This window comes from Oryctolagus cuniculus, chromosome 15, assembly GCF_051225735.1.
Source record: "Oryctolagus cuniculus isolate XC-2025 breed Fujian yellow rabbit chromosome 15, ASM5122573v1, whole genome shotgun sequence".
Lineage (NCBI taxonomy): Eukaryota > Metazoa > Chordata > Mammalia > Lagomorpha > Leporidae > Oryctolagus > Oryctolagus cuniculus.
In genome coordinates, this window is record NC_142881.1 from 33,904,889 (window position 1) to 33,924,856 (window position 19,968).

The window sequence follows — 19,968 nt, forward strand, 5'->3', positions numbered from 1 at the left end:
ACTCCCTGGCCACAGCAGAGAGCTGGCCTGGAAGAGGGGCAACCGGGACAGAATCCGGTGCCCCAACCGGGACTAGAACCCGGTGTGCCGGCGCCGCTAGGCGGAGGATTAGCCCAGTGAGCCGCGGCGCCGGCTATAATGAAATATTTGTATGGTGTTAAAGCATTATCATATTTGATTCTCTTAACCCTGTCAGATAAAAGGTAGTGTGATTAGCCAAATTCCTTATTTGAGAAACCTAAACAAACATTTATTTGTAGTGGGAAGTAATTTTGTTGTCATCCATTCTGACTATAAAATTAATGCAGAAAAGCAACTAACTTGGCAAAACATTCTTCTGCAAAAATATTCATTGATACATTATCAAGTAAAAAAGCTGTCAGGAATAACTTGCTTCAAACTCATACCATTATTTAATTTAATTTAAAAAGAACTTGTTCAAAATATTTGGGGATTTTTGTATAAAGGAGTATTTTATTCAAATATTTACTGGTATCTGTTATGTTCCAGAAACATACTTCCCTGCCATCAGGAGTTTATATTCTAGCAGGGAAGGCAGACAAGCAATCACCAGATGGTGCTCCGTGGGTGAAGAACCAGAACAGGCCACCTCAAGTGGAGAAGGCCACTCCCTTTGGTTCTAGCCACACCCACAGCTACCTAATTTGTCCTGAAGTATGTGATGTGACTCTTAAAAGCCAAGAAATACCAGACGCAAGTTACATCAGCATAGTCTTACTTTCTTTGGCATCTCCTATCTTACTTCAGACCCAAAGTGCTCCACATGTAGCACATTCCATGCCCTCTGGCCTTCGCCTCCCTTGTTTGCTCATTCAGCATTCAGTCTTCCTCCTTGCAAGTTGGCGCTGTCTGCAGTCCAGCCCCTCTGCTGGAACCTTTCTTCCAGCCACCATTTCTCACCATGGCCTCTCTCTCACCTCGGTTCTCTGTCTTTGGAGAGCGTAAAATTGAAAGCCTTCAGCACAGCACAGAAAACCCTTTTGCAAGGTGGGCTCCCAGCCAGCCCCCTACCCTGTTTGTGTGGCACATGCAGCCTCTCTCACTGGTGTCTCAGGGCTCTGCAGATTCCACTCCCTCCTCCTCACAGGCTCCTGCTTATCCAAAACACATCTCAATGACAGCTGTCTTTGTAAAGCCGACCCTGAGTCTCTGATCGGCCTCCTCCCCAGCATCCAGAGGATGCTGTCATTATTTGGTCAGGTATCCATAACGCTTCCTTCACACCCAGCTGTCAGTCCACTCTTTGCATATCACAGACCGGGCAACTTAGAAAGAGAGGAATGTATTTCTCACGGTGCTGGGGGCTTCGAGTCCAAGGTCAAGGCCCCAGCATCTGGTGATGGCTCCTACTTCATCCCCACGTGGCAGAATGCAGAAGCGCAGGAAAGGGCAAACCTGCTCCCAGCTCTCACAGGCCCTGAAAAGAGCAGCACGGATCCCTTTGTGAGGGTGGATCCCTCCTGATCTAAATAGTGCTGTGGCATGGAGGATTACGTTTTTAACACATGAATTTTGGGCGATGCATTCGGACCATGCAGGACCCAACGGCTAACGAAGGATCAAGCATAAACAGGCTTAGGAGCTTCCTCAGGGACACGGAAAGACAAGCAGGTTTCCTGTCCCCCTCCTCCAAATCCAATGCTGCCCCCCCCCCCCGACCCGTGCATCCCGCCCAGCCTCATGTGTGCGTGCAGAGACCTGGCCTTGGAGGGAAACACAGCTAAGAGGAAAGAGGGAGACAATCTGGGCTTTCATTTTCAAGGGCGGACCTGCATTCACCTTTGGAATAATTCCAGCTGTCAGAGAATGCGTTTTAGAATGTAACCTTCCCCAGACGACGAGCTGCAAAACCACCGCAGCCGCAGTGTGCAGGGACCGACCCAGCGTGCTGGCTTCCGAGGCGTGTCTCGGGTGTAAACCATCCACACTGACGCTCACACAGCCTTTACGAAACCCACCAGCAGCTGGGGGCGCCCAGCTGGGAAAGCCCGCCGAGGCGGCCACTGGCCACTCCCTCAAGCCTCCAGCCACCTCTGGGGACGTGGATGCTCCCGGGAGCCTCCGGCCCGCCTCCCCGCGTCTGCCGGGGCCGGAGGGCGGGACCCGCCACGTGGAGGCGCGGCCGCGATTCTCGGAAGGAGCCTACGCCGGCGCCGCGGGGCAGCTCTGGGTCGGCCCCGCGCCCCCACGTCAACGGCGGAGGCCGGGCGGCCCGGATTTACTCCGTCGCGGCTGACGTAACGCCATCGTGCGGGACGTAGACGGAAGTGAAAGGCGAGTGAGCGGGCTTCAGAATCAGCCTGGCGTGGAGTGAGGGCCGGGCTCGAGTCCGGGGGCGGCGGCTGAGAGCGTGCGCGGCGTTGGCGGCGGCGGCGGCGCCTAGGCAGGTACGCGGCTTAAGCCGCCGGGTGGGCGAAGCGCCGGCGCCTCTGAGGAGGCTCACTCGCGCCCGGCCGCGGAGGGGCCGCGGGGACGCTTGCCCAGCAGGTGCAGGCTGAGGCGGGGGGCGAGGGGAGGGTCCCCTCGGGTGGGCGTGGGTGCTGGCCGCTGGCTGGGCCGGCTCTGGGCCTCCAGGGCCGTGCTGCAGAGCCCCGGCGCGCTTCCATATGCCGGGCGCCGAGGCCCTGGGGTCTGCGGATCGCTACTGGTTCCAGTCTCCGTGGCGGTCCCCCCGGGTACATCCAGGAGAGGGACTGGGCCTCCCCAGTCTCTGCAGGCCTCCTCTCGGCCGGAGAGCCTGGAACTAGCTTGCAGCCAGCGCATCTGCCCCGGCGGTGGAGGTGGTGGTGACCGGTGCACCCCGCTTTATAACCGGCCACGGGCCGACTCTCAGGGCCGTTCCTGATCCTCTGCTGAAAGCCAGGCTCCTCTGCAGCCGGGCACTTGGCTGCGACCGCCTTTTGCTGCGTGGTGTGCGGTGTGTGGTAGAGAATTCCTTCCTGCGCATCAGGGACACCTGGAGCCCCCCCCCCCCAACCCCGGCCTCCCAGGTGGTGAGAACGAACCTCACTAGGTCTGGTGTGTGGAGTGGTGCGTCCGTCCACTTAGCATGTGTTCCAGGGACAAGGTTGCTGAGACAGAGCGAAGTTCAGCTCTCTGACTCCGGGAGATAAGAGCGTTCTGCATAGAATTTGTCGAGAGGCGCTTGAGAAAGGGCTCGGTCATAACAGGGAAACTTGTTGCAGCTGATGACACCGAGTCTAGACACACACACGCACGCCCTTTGCTCCTTGGGGTCAGCTGTCTGGTTATAAACTTCGGCAGGGTGAATGGGCTTCAGTGAGGGAGTGGCCGTCCCTTCTGGAGGTCTGTCGGCCCCGAGCTGGACAGAGGAGAGGCCAGCAGGCTCAAGTCTACATCAGCCTCCCTCTTAGCAGACCTTAAACCTTCAGGGCTTGCTTAGATAAGAGACCCTTAAACAGTAACTGTGTGTGTGATTACACCCATTGGAGGATGGGTGCACGTAGTGAGTTCTGGTGGAAATAAAACATTCAAAGGTTGTAAGCCGCTAGTGCCCAACAGACAGAAGAAGACTGACATTGAGCATTTGTTGTACCCAAGCACTTTCCATGCCTTATCTCATTTAATTCTCACAATCTTATGAAGTCTTTACTGCTGTTATCCCTAATTTACAGTAAGAAAATAAAGTCTCGAATTCAGTAACCCTTCAAAAGGCACACAGCTAGCAAGGGGAGAGCTGAAACCCAAATTGGTCCACTCCAAGTCCGTTTTCCCCTTGCTCTTTACGGTGCTGTCAGTGGGCGGTGTAAAACTCCAGCTGGGAGAGGCGACAGTGAATGTGAACCAGTTAAAAGCTGGCCTGTAGGATTATGTCCAACCTGGAAGGCTACAGTTGCCAAAGTTTCCTGGAGGAGATGAAACTGGAATTTAGTGTTACTATTTGCTTATTTACCTTTGACTCGTCTGTAGGTGTTTTTGAAATATTCACATGTAAATAAATGTTTAGCAACCATTGCTGCTGGAATTCATATAATAATCAACAAACACAGACCGTGGACTTAAATCATATGCAAAAGCTGAAGTCAGCAAAGATAGCGCTTAATACTTCCTACTGCCTACTGGATGCCATATGTTTCATAACCCTGTATCCTGCCTGTCTCCCATTTCTGTGCCTTTTAGAGCAGCACATGGCTTTCCTGATTTTCATTATGGGACTAACTGCTAATCTTTTGAGGCACATTTAAGAGGTCTTCAAGCAAAAAAAAGACTGCATGTTGTATCTTGGAAAACAGCAGTATCCCTGTAGCCTAAGAGGTGCAGTAATAGATTACTTGTTCTGTGTGTAAGTATAGGAAGGAATTCCCTACATTTTTGTGAAATAAGATATTCTTTTCTTTGCCTAAAGCCTCAAGTTTGACCCAAAATGGGAAAATATCCATAGCCATTGCGTTCTCAAGTCTGAGATTTGTAGCCGCATACTTACCCTCACAATCTGCGTATATTCATGTGTTCACGACCATTTAAAATACTAACCAGTTGCAGGTATTCTCGTGGGCAGCCAGGAAGAAAGAGTTAGCAATGGCCTCTGGCGTTTTATCTCTCTTCTTGTGGCTGACAGGAATCAAGCTGACCTTTCTAATGTGTGGGTTTCAGGGTTCATTTGGGAGGTGATAGCAGGAAGGTAGAGATGGACACTCTAGGGTGCTGGATCTGTTATTGATGTCTTGGAGACACCCCCCACCCCCAAACAGTATAGGAATTGTAACAAAGATTTACTACAATATGTAACTATTGAAAATCTTGTCATTCAAAATAGTCATAATCCCTAATCGCTATTTGCTTCCATGGCTTACATAAAATAAAAGCTCAGGGGATTGTAGGAAAGGAAAGGCTATGGTTGGGGCCTGGGGAAGAGCCCTTTGCTCTTTCTCTTTTCTGTCGTACTGAGGAGGTGGGAGTTTCCCTGATGGAGCAGTTCTGTCAAGGGTTTGCTCTAAGAGTGTGGGGCAGTGCATTGCCTAACATTTTTCATTATTTGGTTTTTAAAAATGCATTTTGCAGGTACTTTGAACAGTGATCACATCTCAGCATGTTGAGTCAAGTTTATCACTCTGGGTTCAAGCCCTTCAACCAACGTCTTCTGCCCTGGGTCCAGTCCACAGCTGTTACCAGATCTCGTATGTACCGTGGAAATTTCTAAGTATGTGGGAACTTGGGTGGTCAAAGTGTGATTCAACAAGGTTTTAAAGGAGAGAAGAGAATGTAGGTTCAGGAGTGGGCAGTCAGCCTAGCAGGTAAGTGCCTGGTTTTGAGTCTCAGCTCCAGCTCTTGACTCCATTGCAGTTTTCGGGGAGCCAGCAGAGATGGCTCAGTCATTGGAATTCTGCCACCCACTTGGGAGACCTGAATTGCAAGTGTGGCTCCTGGCTTCAGCTTAGGCCCAGCTCAGGCCATGATGGGAAGTTGGGGAGTGAACATGCAGATGGGCGCTCTTTCCCTCTGTCTCTCTACCTCTCAAATATACTAAAAAAAAAGTAATAATTTTAAAAATGTATTTTGGTAGAATTGGACAAAAACAAAGAGGCAGCCAGCCTTCTGGGTGGAATGATTGTCAGCCAAGTATTCCCTAGTGTCCCCCATCCTCTGATTTTATAGTCGATTTTTTAAAACTTTCGTTCATTACTATTTTTTGTAATTAGGCACTTAATTTTGAGATAATAATAGATTCACTTGCAATTACAAGAAATAATACAGAGGCCGGTGCTGGAGTTTGGCAGGTAAAGCCACTGCCTATAATGCCAGCATCCCATATGGGCGTCAGTTTGAGACCTAGCTGCTCCACTTCCCATCCAGGTCTCTGCTATGGCCTGGGAAAGCAGTAGAAGATGGCCCAGGTGCTTAGGCCCCCGCACCCATGTGGGAGACCCAGAAGAAGGGCCTGGCTCCTGGCTTCAGGTCAGCCCAGCTCCAGCCATTTGGGAAGTGAACCAGTAGATGGAAGATCTCTCTCTGCCTCTGCTTTTCTGTAACTTGTTTTCCAAATAAATAAAGAAATCTTTAAAAAGGAAGAAGAGAGGGAGGGAGGGAGGAAGGATACAGAGAGGTCCCTTATGCCTTTTACCCACTTTCACCTAGTATGTCCACCAGAGCTATTGCTAGTGAAGACAGCATCGCAGTCATCCCAGGCTCTTTCTTGTTTCTCTTAAAGCCATCCTCTCTTCCCTGCCCCTAACCTTAGCTCCCAGTAATCAGTTCTGCATTTTTTAAAAATAATTTTATTTATTTCTTTGGGAGGTAGAGTTCTAGACAGAGGGAGAGACAGAAAATCTTCCATCCACTGATTCACTCCCCAATTGGCTGCAGCGGCAGGAGCTGGGCCGATCCGAAGCCAGGTACCAGGAGCCACTTCCAGGTCTCCCACGTGGGTGCAGGGGCCCAAGCACTTGGGCCATCTTCTACTGCTTTCCCAGGCCATAGCAGAGAGCTGGATCGGAAGAGGAGTAGCTGGGACTCGAACTGGTGCTGGTCCCCAGTTCTGCATTTTTATAATTTGGTCATTTCAAAATGTTGTATAAATGAATTATACACTACTTGACTTTGAGACTTTTTTTTAATTCTGCATAATTCCCTGAAGATTCTTTTAAAAAGCTGTGTGTTATCAGTTGGTTCCTTCTTATTACTGAGTATTATTCAATGGTATGGGTGTACCAGTTAGTGTAACTATTTACCCATTGAAGGACGTCTGGATTTCTGTCCATTTTTTGGCTGTGAGCATTCATGGAAAATATTTTGTGTAAACATGGTTTGCAGTTCTGTGGGATAAATGCTGCAGAGTGTAGTAGTGTCAGGTGGTAGTTGCATGTGTAACTTTATAGGAAAACATTAGGCTGTTTATGCAGGGTGACTGTACCACTACATTCCCACCAGCAGTGTATGAGTGATCCACTTCCTCCGCGACTTCACCTGCATTTCATGTTGTCACATGTTAGTGTTCTCATGGGTATGTGGTGATTTACACTGAGACTTTTCTTTTAAACAAACAAAAGTCTATTTATTTATGCATTTGATAGGCAGAGCAACAGGAAAGAAGAGGAGAGATATCTTCCATCTGCTAGTTCACTCTTCTAATGGCTGCAACAGCCAGAACTGAGCGAAGCTATAGCCAGGAACCAGGAACTCCATTCTGGTCTCCCATATGGATATCAGGGGCTCACGTACTTAGACCATCTTTTGCTGCCTTCCCAGGCACATTAGCAGGAAGCTGGATAAGTGCTTGGGCCCTGCACCCAATGGGAGACCAGAAGTACCTGGCTCCTGCCATCAGATCAGCGCGGTGCGCCAGCCGCGGCGGCCATTGGAGGGTGAACCAATGGCAAAGGAAGACCTTTCTCTCTGTCTCTCTCTCTCACTGTCCACTCTCTGCCTGTCAAAAAAAAAAAAAAAAAAAGAGAGCAGCAAGGACTCGAACTGGCATTCTGATATGGGAAGCCTGGGTTGCCAGCAGCAGTTTAACCCACTGTGCCACAACGCTGTCCCCTATATTGTGACTTTCACTTGCTTTTCCCTCAGGGCTAGTGATGTGGAACATCATCCCATGTGACTGTTTGCCACCTGTTTATCCTCTTTAGTGAACTGTCTGTTCATGTCTTTTGCTCATTTGGTAACTGATTTTTTTTTTAACTGTTGAAGTTTAATAATTCTTTACATCTTCTAGATACTAGTCCCTTGTCAGGTAGCGTGGCTTGCAAATATTTTCCTCCTAGTTTGTGAGCTTGTCATTTCATTCTCTTAACAGAGTTTTTCACAAATGAAAGGTTTAATTTTGATGAAATCCAGTTTATCAGTTCTTATGGATTATGCTTTTAGAATCAGGTCCAAGAACTCTTTGTATAGCCCTAACTCCTGAAGGTTTTCTGTTTTACTCTAACGGTTTTGTAGTTTTCCCTTTTACGTTTAACTCTGTGATCTATTTTAAATTCTTTATAAAGCAGGTGTAGGTCAAGGTTCCCTTTTTTGCCAGTGGAGATTGGTTGCTCCGGAAGAGCTGTTCGTGGCATTTTGAATTGGCCAACTCCTTGGTGTCACTGAAATCGTATCACTGTCCGTCTTCAAGCCTAGCTGAAGGATGACTTGCTAATCCATTAATCATGCTTATCATCCAGAAAATCTCTATTTCTCTTTCATATAAAGAAGAGTGTAATGGCTGAAAGTTCAGGATCCAGAGTCAGGTTCCCTGGGTTCAGAAACTACTCTGCTGCTTGCTAATTAAATAACTTAGTGATCTAAAACAACAACTGTCTATTTAGGTCACAATTCTGTGAGCTGGCATTTTGGACTGGGCTCGGCTCATGGTGCTTCCGTGTCTGTGTCAGCTGTCAGACTGACTCAGGGCTGATTGCTGGGGAACAGGGGGCCTCCCCTGGGAAGCTTGACGTTGACCGTGTGATCTCCCACCCCACAGTGGGCTTTCCATGGCTTCTCCAGAGCAGCAAGCCTGGAGGCTGCAGGGCCTCCTGGGGCCGACTCAGAATTTACACAGTGTTCTGCTTACATCATTTCGGCTAAAGCAAGTCACAGGGCCAGTCCAGATTCCAGGGGTTGGAAAACCAACTCCACCCATTGATGGGAGCAGCTGCCAAGTGTTATAGCCAATTTTATCATCTGTTAATGTGGGTAAATTACTCAGTTTCCCTGGGCCCCATTTCCTTATTTATAAAACAAGGATAATAATGATAGCTCATAGTAATACCTAACACTTGAGGCTTTACACAGGCAAATTCAGGTAGGCTGGTGAGGATGGTGGATAACACTTTTATAATACCACCTGATACTTGTTGAATGTTCACTTTGTGCCAATCCTTGTCCATGCATTGGTTTACTTCATGCACTGACTCTTTTCACCCCCCATAATAACCTTTTGTGAGAGGTATGGTGACAGCAAGTAAGTGGAGGGCTTGAGTTCCAACTCAGGCTGCCATGCTCCAGAGCCTGTCCTTAATCCCATTGACAGCTTCTCCTTCTGTATATATAGTTCCTAGTACATAGTAAGTGTTCATAGTAGTATTTCTATTGTTGACTTTTCTCATTCACAGAAGGAGGTACTTTCTGATCTCATCCCTAGATTTTTAGATTTTTGTATCCAGATTTTTCTGGAGCATGTGTTTTGTGTTCACGGAGCATGATGAGCAGAAGCATAGAGAATAAGTAAGGGCAAAGTGAGAAGACTATGAAAGCAAACACAGACGGAAATAGAAGGCTAGGAAGAGAGAGAAATCATGTCACGGTCCCTTGTTCAAGCCTGAAACACAGCCTCACTGACTGCTGAGGATAAGGATTCTGATGCAGAAGAAATGGAGGGTTTTTTTGAGCAGTGGGAACAGCCAGTCCTCCCACTCCACACAACATAGGCATCTGTGTACCCACGTGTACCTCATCTTCTCCTCCTGCCTACTAGGCTTTTCCTTGGAACTTAGAGCCTAAAGGTTCCTTACAAGATGAGAAAGGATTGCTCAGCAAGAAGCCTTGGATTTTCCCAACTATCAAAGTTTTCTCAGTCCTCAGTATGAACCCCAACAAGTGTAATATACTGTAGAACATTTGAAAAATACCCCCAAAGGGACTGGCCTTGTGGCACAGTGGGTTAAGCTGCTGACAGCAACACCAGCATCCGTATAAGTGCCTGTTCGAGTCCTGGCTGCTCCACTTGTGATCCAGCTCCCTGTTGATATGCCTAGGACAGCAGCAGAGGATGACCCACGTGCTTGGGCCCCTACTACCCACACGGGAGATCTGGGTGGAGTTCCTGGCTCCTGGTTTCAGTCTTGCCCAGTCCTGGCTATTGCAGCTATTTGGGGAGTGAACCAGTGGATGGAAGGTCTTTCTGTCTGTCTCTGTTTCTCTTTCTCCTCCCTCCTTCCTCTCTATCTCCGCCTTTCAAATAAATAAATAAATCTTTAAAAAAAATACTCCAAGAAAGATAGGGTCAATCTGGGAGAGTAAAAGGCATTGGTCAGCAGGAAACCCAGAAAGCCCTGGGTCCCTTGAAGTTCTGCTTGGTGCCAGAACCCACCGCACTTGACTAAGTTGGTGCCTGCTTGAAACCCTGTCTGTAGTTGTGCCCTCCTTGAAGCTTGTCAGCCCTTATCAACTACTATGACCCAGTTGCCTGCAGCCAGAGTGACCCTTGACTATCAGGAACTGGGCTGTGCCATCTCTGCTGCTGGTGCAGACTGTGGGTCAGAAGTTTCCCTCATGCTAGTCTGGCTGCTGGGCTCTGATTGGCTTCTGCCATTTGACCACTTGGACTGACATACTTGCCACTACCTGTGTCCCTGAGGTGCCCTATCAGTCTGTCCCCACCCACCCATGCTCTCCACCCTTCCAGAAAAGGACAGGCCCTGCAGTAGACAGGAGAGAAACACGGCCAACAGCCCTATCCCAACAGCTGCCAAAGGGATACATAATGCTTGTGTAGCTCTGAGCTCTGTGAACATCAGTGATGAGCGCAGGTTCAAGCCATGTCATCAGGATCAGTTAGAAGAAACCTCCAGGGAAGCTCAGACTTCGCTGTATTTATCGCCTAGGATAATCTCCCTGAAGACTGACCCAGGGCACCTGTATTGATTAACCTAGTGAAGAAAGGTAGCTCTCCATGGACCTTTGCTCCAGCAACAAACTAGTCCTGGAGTCCCTAGGACGCCAGCAGGAAGAGTTGATCTGCACAGGGCGCCAAGCCCCGGTTTCGCCCCCCACCCCATGATAACCTCTTGAGCAGCTTTGCACCAGGAACTAGCCAGCAAGCCTACTGTGTATCTGCACAAACCTGCAATACCGTCGCTTGAAAGAAATGGTTACTTAAAAGAGGACAGAAAGGGCTCATTACTGCTTTGTCAAAAAAAATTTTCCCCTGGATTTGTGTGTGAAGCAGGCAGGGAGGGAGAACACACAGTGCTCTTCCAGTCCGAGAGAGTGCGCTTCTGCCCACCTCCCCCACCACCACTACAGCGTGGAGAAAAAGGAAAGAGGCTGATTGTGGTTAGGGAGGGAATTAGGAGCTGGGATATAGAGGCAGAAGGTCTGAGATAGAAGTCTGTAGGTACGAAGAGAGTTGGACAAAAGCAGTGGCCCCCGAAGGTGATCCGGAATGATGGTTCCAACAGTTCACTCAGGTATTTGTCACTTGCCCATCATGACACTGAGAACTCGTGGTGGGGAGTTGCCTAAAGTTTAGTCCTGCCGAGAACCCCTTACCTGCCTCGTCTTGCTGCTTGCTGCCGGGGAGCCCCACTAAGCGAAGACGTCAGCTGTAAGACCCCACCACCACCACCACCACCACCACCATCAGCTGACAGCATCTCCCCTCCCACCCACGCCTCACCCTGCCCACTGCCTAGTACTCATTCTCCTTCTCTGTCGGTTGCAGTTAGTTATGTGTGACAGGAAGCTCAAAATAATGGCTCAGACAGGATAGATATATTTTTTCTCTCTCTCCTGGAAGCCTGGCAGCCCTACAAGAAAGTAGGCAGCCCAGGGCTTCCGGAGTAGCACTGTGAAATCAGGGGCCACGTGCCTTCCTCCTGTGGCTTCACAGCTCCTGGGGGTTTTCGTGTGGTCCAAATTGGTGATGATAATGATGTATCTGTGAGGCAGAGAGCCTGAGAACTCCCATCCACTGGTTCACTCCTCAAACGCCTGCAACAGCTCCAGGCCAGGGACTGAAGCCAGGAGCCGGGAACTCAATCTAGGTCTGCTGCATGGTTGGAAGGAACCCCATGACTTGGTTGAGCTGAAGCCCTTATGTTCTTGTTCCGTGCACAGGATGGATGAAGGGAAGAAGAAAGCACTTCTCTTTGTCAAGAAGCTGGTAGAAATCCCATGTTGTCTTTTTCACGTGTATCTCTTTAACCAGAACTCAGTCGCGTGGTCATGTCCCGCTGAGCAGGAAAGGCTGGGAACTGTGGCCTTGTGATTGGTGGCAGTTTGCCCAGCTGAAACCTGAGGATCTGTTAATTTGTGAGAGAAAGGGTGAATGGCAGGCAGCATGGGGAACTGGGCCTGTGACAAGGGGCCGAGGATTTTGTGCCTGACCTTCAGCTTTTACTCTTGCTTTTGCCCTTATGCAGATATATCTTCAGGGTTTTTGTTATGTTTTCAGATTTTATTTATTTCTTTGAGAAGTAGATTTAAAGGCAGAGAGAAAGGTCTTCTATCCGCAGGTTCACTCTCCAGATGGCCAAAATGGCCAGTGCTGAGCCGGTCCAAAGCCAGGAACCAGGAGCTTCTTCCAGATCTCTCACGTGGGTGCAGGGGCCCAAGGACTTGGGCCATCTTCTACTGCTTTCCCAGGCCATAGCAGAGACCTGGATTGCAAGAGGAGCAGCCAGGACACAAAACGGTGCCCATATAGGATGCCAGTGCTGCAGGTGGAGGCTTAGCCCGCTATGCCAGAGCGCCGGCCTATCTTCAGTTTTTTGATGGATAGAGAATTTTTTTTTTTCACTTAGACATCTTCTATGGTATTGTAAGAAAAAGAATCAGGAAAGGATTGCTTAAGGGCAGTGTCCAGAGGGACAGAAAGAGACTGACTCCACGATTACTTTCCTTCAGAAAGCCTCTGGTTTCTTGCATACTTGCTGTAGACATCTGAATTCGTGCTGCCTTGTCAGAGATGAAAATTGTAGGTGGATTACTTAGGATTTTCTGTTGTTCATGCCAATGGTCTTGTTCATTAACATCTTTGCCAATCAGACTCTTTTGGTAGTGGTGCAGTGCATTTGGAAGCACATATTTTTTTTCTGATTGTGAAAGCAATGCATTTTTATTGTATAAATTTGGAAAATATAGGAAAGAATAGAGAAGAATATTCAAAACCACCTAAAATTCCATCAAAAGATAAATTCATTATATATTTTGTTCATTTTTTTGTAACCTTTTAGGCATGTTTATGAAACTAACAGCATGAACATTTTCCTAAGTTATTAAAGTCAGCGTTGGTGGTATAGTGGTGAGCATAGCTGCCTTCCTAAGTTATTAAAAATTCTAAAAATATAAATTTATCTTCCCTTTTTTTGACATTTACTCTGCTTCTGGTTCTTCCTATCATAAATACCATTCTGGTGAACTGGCTTCTGATACTTCTCTGTCCTCATCTCTAATTTATTCCTTAGAGTAAATATCTAAATATGGAATTGCCAAATCAAAAGGTGTGAACAATATTAAAGCTTTCATTATACTTTTTTAAAAAGATTTATTTGAAGGCCGGCGCCGCGGCTCACTAGGCTAATCCTCCGCCTAGCGGCGCCGGCACACCGGGTTCTAGTCCCGGTTGGGGCGCCGGATTCTGTCCCGGTTGGCCCTCTTCCAGGCCAGCTCTCTGCTGTGGCCAGGGAGTGCAGTGGAGGATGGCCCAGGTGCTTGGGCCCTGCACCCCATGGGAGACCAGGAGAAAGCACCTGGCTCCTGGCTCCTGCCATCGGATTGGCGCGGTGCGCCGTCCACAGCATGCCGGCCGCGGCGGCCATTGGAGGGTGAACCAACAGCAAAAGGAAGACCTTTCTCTCTGTCTCTCTCTCTCACTGTCCACTCTGCCTGTCAAAAAAAAAAAAAAAAAAAAAAAAAAAAAAAAAAGATTTATTTGAAACAGTTACAGAGAGAAGAGAGAAAGAAAGAGCTTCCACCCACTGGTTCACTCCCTAAATGGCCACAACAGCTGGAGTTGTGCCAAGCTGAAGCCAGGAGCCAGGAACTTCTTCCTGGTCTCCTACGTGGGTGCAGGGGCCCAAGGACCTGGGCCATACTTCACTGCTTTCTCAGGGCATTAGCAGGGAGCTGGATCTAAAGTGGAGCAGCTGGGTCTTGAGCCAACACCCATGTGGGTTGCCAGAGCCACAGGCAGTGACTTTACTCACTGTACCACAGTGCTGGCCCTGAGCTTTCATTATATTTTACCAATGTGAAATCTTCAGGAAAGATTTTTTTCATTTTTGCTCTTCATCAGCAGCATTTGAGTGTGTCTGTGACCTGTGTACCTGGTATAAATGCTATACAATACAATTAGAGCATATCAGATCTTTTGAGAGACTGGTTTCTTACAGTCATTGATAAAGCTATATTTTGGTCAATACTGTGTGTGCAGCTTTATTGAGAATTTATATTGTGTATTTCTTTTTTTCTTGCATTTGACTTTGGGGGCTACAGATCGTGTCCAGCCTCCAGCTGTCAGACATGTGCGTCCTTGGAGCAACATCCCTTTCATCACTGTACCTCTCAGTCGTGCACACGGCAAGTCCTTTGCCCACCGCAGTGAGCTGAAGCATGCCAAGAGAATCGTGGTGAAGCTCGGCAGTGCTGTGGTGACCCGAGGGGATGAGTGTGGCCTGGCCCTGGGACGCCTGGCATCTATTGTTGAGCAGGTAACTGTCAAAATGGAAAATTTTCCTGAGTTAAAAGAGGGTTTTTAAGTTATTAATTCAGGCTTAGCAATTCTGTTTTGAGTGTGATAGATGTAACCCAATCTGAAATTTTGTCCCCATTGCAGATGCTTGAAAAAGAATAAAGGATATTCAAAACAAATAGGACTGAAAGTGAAAGGATGGAAAAAGATATTCCATGCAAACGGAAATCAGAAGCAAACAGGAGTAGCTTTACTTATATCAGACAAAAGACACTTTCAGATAAAAACTGTTAAAAAGGGACAAAGTTGCTATACAATGATTAAGGGATCAATTCAACAAGATAGATCTAACAGGAGACATAAGCTCCAGTACAGTAACATTGGGGTACTTCAATACCCCACTTTCATCTGTGGGCAGATCAACCAGACCAAAAATGTCTATGCTATAGACCAAATGAACCTAACAGACATTTACAGACTGCTGCAGAATGCACATTGATTTCATCAGCATATGGAACATTGTCTAGGATAGGCCGTATACTAGGCCATAAAATAAATCTCAATAAATTTTAAAAAAAATTGAAATAATCAAATTCCTGGCATCAGCGTAGCCCAGCCCTGGCTTTTGCTGTCATTTGGGGAGTGCACCAACAGATGGAAGATTCTCTACCCACCCCCCTCTCGGTAGCTTTGTCTTTCAAATAAATAAAATAAATTTAAGAAAAGAAGGAATGCCTCTGACCACAATGGAATAAAGCTGTAATTTTTTTAAAGATGTATTTTATTTATTTGAAAGAGCCAGAGAGAGAGAGAGAGAGAGAGAGAGAGAGGTCTTCCATCCGCTGGTTCACTCACCAGATGACCGCAACAGTCAGAGCTGTGCTGATCTGAAGCCAGGTGCTTCTTCTGGGTCTCCCACATGGGTGCAAAGGCCCAAAGAGTTGGGCCATCTTCTACTGCTTTGCCAGGCCATCGCAGAGAGCTGGATCGGGAGTGGAGCAGCCAAGACTCAAACCGGCATCCATATGGGATGCCAGTGCTGCAGGCTGGGGCTCTAACCTGCTGTGCCACAGTGCCAGCCCCTAAAGCTGTAAATTTATAACAACAGCAACAAAAACTCTAGAAATTATACAGATAGGGGTTGGCACTGCAGTGCAGCAAATTAAACTGATGCCTGTGACACCAGCATCCCATATTGGTGCCAGTTCAAGTCCTGGCTGCTCCACTTCTTATCTAGTTCCCTGTTAAGGTGCCTGGGAAAAACAGTGGAAGATGGCTCAAGAGTCCTTGGGCCTCTGCACCCATATGGGAGACTCAGATGAAGCTCCTGGCTCCTGGGTTCAGCCTGGCACAGCCCTAACCATTGCGGCCATTTAAGAAAGAAACCACCAGATGGAAAATACATCTCTCTCTGGCGCTCTGCCTTTCAAATAAACAAAATAAATCATAGAAAAGAAACATACGCACCTGAACACAAATAAGACAAGCTGACAGCCAACATCATATTGAATGGTGAAGGACTTAACGGAAGCATTTCCACTAAGAACTGGACCAGGACAAGGATGTCTGCTTTCAGTATGTTATGCTGAAATTATGTCATGCTTATTCAGTATGGTTCTGGAAGTTTTAGCCAGAGCCATTGATGAAGAGAAAGAAAGAAAGAAAAGGTATACAAATTGGAAAGGAGGAAATCAATTTTTTCCTATTTGCAGATGACATGTTTCTCTATATACAGGAACCAACAGATTCCATCAAGGGACTATAAGAACTGAAGAGAAATTTAGCAAAGTTACAGATCACAAAATCAGCACACACAAATCAATAGCATTTTTAAGTAGCCAATAATGGGCTTCCTGAGAAAGAACTTACAAGAATAATCCCATTCATTATAGCTATAAAAATTAAATACCTTGGACAGATTTTACCAAGAACGTGAAATATCTCTACAATGAAAATTACAAAACACTAATGAAAGAAGTGGAAGAAGACACACAATAAAGGAAAGACCACCAATGTTCTTAGATTAGAAAAATTCAATATTATCAAAATGTTGGGGCTGGCGCTGTATTTCAGTGGATTAAAGCCCCAGCCTGCAGTGCCGCATCCCATATGAGCGCCAGATTGAGTCCTGGCTGCTCCTCTTCTGATCCAGCTCTCTGCTATGGCCTGGGAAAACAGTAGAAGATGGGCCAAGTTCTTGGGTCCCTGCACCCACGTGGGAGACCTGGAAGAAGCTCCTGGCTCTTGGCTACCAATCAGCTCAGCTCTGGCCACGGCGGTCATTTTGGGAGTGAACCAGCAGAATGGAAGACCTCTCTCTGGCTCTACCTCTCTCTGTATCTCTGTCTTTCAAATAAAATAATTAAAAAAAAAAAAAAGTCCGTACTACCCAAAGCAATTTACAAAGTTTCAAAGCAATCACCATCAAAAATACTGATGACATTCTTTACAGAATTAGAAAAGAATCTGAAATTGACGTGGAAACAGAAAGACCCTAGATGACCAAAGCATTAGTGAACAACGAAAGCAAAGCTTGAGGCATCACAATACCAGATTTCAAAACGCACTATAGGGCTATTATAATCAAAACAGCATGGTACTGGAATAAAAATTCTATGTTTTTTCTTGTGTAGTAAATAATACCAAGCATGGATGCCATATTTGGTATATAGATATTTACAACTTGTTTTCACTGAACAATACCCCTTATATAACAATATACCCTTCTTTCTTTAAAAAAGTTTTTTTAAAGATTTATTTATTTATTTGAAAGAGTTACACAGAGAGAAAAGGAGAGGCAAAGAGAGAGAGAGGTCTTCCATTCGCTGGTTCACTCCCCACTTGACCACAATGGCCAGAGCTGCGTCAATCTGAAGCCAGGAGCCAGGAACTTCCTCCAGGTCTTCCCATGTGGGTGCAGGGGCCCAAGGACTTGGCCATCTTCTATTGCTTTCCCAGGCCATAGCAGAGAGCTGAATCAGAAGTGGAACAGCCAGGTCTCGAACTGGTGGCCATATGGGATGCCAGCACTGCAGGCAGCAGCTTTACCCGATACGCCACAGCACTGGCCCCAAATAATTTTTTAATAAACAATACCATGGGGATAATCAGGGAAATGTAGGCCAAGAAATCTTAAAGAATAGACAACTCAGTATAACAAATAATCACCAGAGGGGAAATAAAGGTGGTTGTGGATCCTATGGAAGAGATCAGGCCGGCGCTGCAGCTCACTAGGCTAATCCTCTGCCTGTGGCACCGGCACCCCGAGTTCTAGTCCCGGTTGGCACGCTGATTCTGTCCTGGTTGCTCCTCTTCCAGTCCAGCTCTCTGCTGTGGCCCGGGAAGGCAATGGAGGATGGTCCAAGTGCTTGAGCCCTGTACCCGCATGGAAGACCAGGAGGAAGCACCTGGCTCCTGGCTTCAGATCAGCACAGTGCGCTGGCCGTAGTGACCACTTGGGGGGTGAACCAACGGAAGGAAGACCTTTCTCTCTGTCTCGCTCTCTCTCACTGTCTAACTCTGCCTGTCAAAAAAAAAAAAAAAAAAAAGAAGAGACCAGTGTATGAACTTAATTTACATCCCAATATGAACCAGCTGGGAAAAGATTGGGGCATTGTGAACACTAACTGGCCATTTAATAATAAGGAATTCATTGAAGTATTTTTGAAGGTAATGGTTTTGTAGGTATATAATGATTTCAAAAAGTTTTTGGAAATTAGAATTAAAAGTTAAGTTGTATTTTAATACAAAACTCTTTTGAAATCCATGTGCATCAGGGATCTTCAAGAAGTTCATGGAAGATGTATTATAGACAAAAATGCATGAATTTCAGGTTTTTTTTTTCTTTGCATTTAAATAAACTTTTTTAAATTTTGTTTTCCATAAACTTGTTCAGGTACGCTTATACATCTATAGTCTCTGTCTTTTAGCATTTATCAGTGAAATATGTACAACTGAAGTAATATGTGTGGGACCTGGGATTTGTATTAAAACATTGGAAGGTGTTAGAAGGGTTAATGGAAAGTAGGAAATTAGCCATGAGAGATAGTTGATGATACTGGATATTGCGCACGTGTGAATTTAGAATAACTATTTTCACCACTTTGGTTTCCTATGAAATTTTCTATGATAAAAAGTTATTGTTATAAATTATGATTAGTCACAGCTGATTGTGAGTTCTTGAACCAGGAAACAAGATTCAGGCATCCAGAGGAATGGAATAGGTTAGAGATAATGACTCGGTTGTACCTTGAGTCTCATTCCTTCTTGTGAATCTCTCCAAGGTAGGACACAAAGTGACCACAAGCTGGTTCTGGGCAGACAGAGGAGAACAAGGTCAGCTCCTACTCTAGGCAGAGGCAGCCTCTAGGCAGACTTGCCCCCAGACAGCCTCGTCTCCCCAGGTCAAGCTTGGAGTCTGAGAAGCCATCTACGGAGTTAGGTTGCAGTTCCTAGCTTCAGACCTCCGGACTTTACTTCCTGGAGCATCTAGGTCTTCTGCATTATAGATTCCCTGTAGATAGCACCAAGTCCTGTAGTTGCCAAACCGGGCTACTCATTTAGTAGGAATTTTCTTAATAAAATTGTCTGCCACATATTAAACAGGCATTGGAGGCAGCATATAGGGAGCTGTGTGTTTGCCAGACAGCCTGGGTGAATCTCCCAGAGCCCGCCCACTGCTGGTTCACAGACCAGCACTTGGTATCCACTGCAGTCCACTCTGCCTGAGTCCCTTGTGAAGAGAGGACAGTCAGTGCGGTGACTTATGACACCTTTCCCTTCCTCAACGGCAGGTGTCAGTGCTGCAGAATCAGGGCCGAGAGATGATGCTGGTGACCAGCGGAGCTGTGGCCTTTGGCAAGCAGCGCCTGCGCCACGAGATCCTCCTGTCCCAGAGTGTGCGGCAGGCCCTGCACTCAGGGCAGAACCAGCTGAAGGAGATGGTGAGTGCTGTTTCTCCACACCTGTGATGGCTTCTCAGGTCTTCTCTCATTCCCAACCACACCATGTCTAATTTCGTGTTTTCCAGGCAATTCCAGTCTTAGAGGCCCGAGCCTGTGCAGCTGCCGGACAGAGTGGGCTGATGGCCTTGTATGAGGCCATGTTCACCCAGTACAGCATCTGCGCTGCGCAGGTGAGCTGCTGGGCTTCGCTACAGGGGGTGGACCTGGGAGGAGGGTTCCTGGAGAGCAGGGCTAGGATGCAGCCTCAGCTTCACCACCTGCTGTTTGGGAGATCTGAAGAGAGTCTTTAACATTTTTTTGCCTCAGTTTCCTCCTCTGAAAAGTGGGGATAATATCAGTGCCTGCCTCAAAGTGCTTTTGGAGAGGCCCAATGAGAAAATAATATGTAAAGCACTTACTATAGTGTCTGGAACAGAGTACACTCAGTAAGCGTTAGCTCTTGTCCTCATACTGGTAACTCTTGGACTATTACCAGTGCTAATACTTCTTTTAAAAAATTATTTATTTATTTGAAAGTCAGAGTTACACAGAGAGAAAAAGATAGGCAAAGAGAGAGGTCTTCCATCCACTGGTTAACTACCCAGTTGGCTTCAACGGCTGGAGCTGCACTGATCCAAAGCCAGGAGCCAA

The 19,968-nt window shown here is 47.0% G+C and overlaps 1 protein-coding gene and 1 long non-coding RNA gene across 4 annotated transcripts in view; one reads left to right on the plus strand and one right to left on the minus strand.

The window, feature by feature from the left end:
- Positions 1–923: 923 nt before the first annotated feature.
- LOC149121953 (uncharacterized) lies at positions 924–2,097 on the minus strand. Its single transcript, XR_016222076.1, has 2 exons — positions 1,801–2,097; positions 924–951 (listed from the first exon to the last, which is right to left on the minus strand). It is a non-coding gene; the product is annotated as an uncharacterized LOC149121953 (long non-coding RNA).
- Positions 2,098–19,968, plus strand: part of ALDH18A1 (aldehyde dehydrogenase 18 family member A1) — a 48,575-nt gene continuing 30,704 nt past the window's right edge. The window contains exons 1-5 of one of the 3 annotated variants that reach the window (XM_008270243.5): positions 2,098–2,408; positions 5,044–5,159; positions 14,179–14,393; positions 19,168–19,317; positions 19,404–19,508. In XM_008270243.5, the coding sequence (XP_008268465.1) occupies positions 5,072–5,159; positions 14,179–14,393; positions 19,168–19,317; positions 19,404–19,508 (558 nt within the window). In that variant the 5' untranslated portion in view covers positions 2,098–2,408; positions 5,044–5,071. Of the gene's footprint in view, positions 2,509–5,043; positions 5,160–14,178; positions 14,394–19,167; positions 19,318–19,403; positions 19,509–19,968 lie in introns of all 3 variants that reach the window. The other 2 variants (XM_002718544.6, XM_089314657.1) reach the window with 2 other exon arrangements.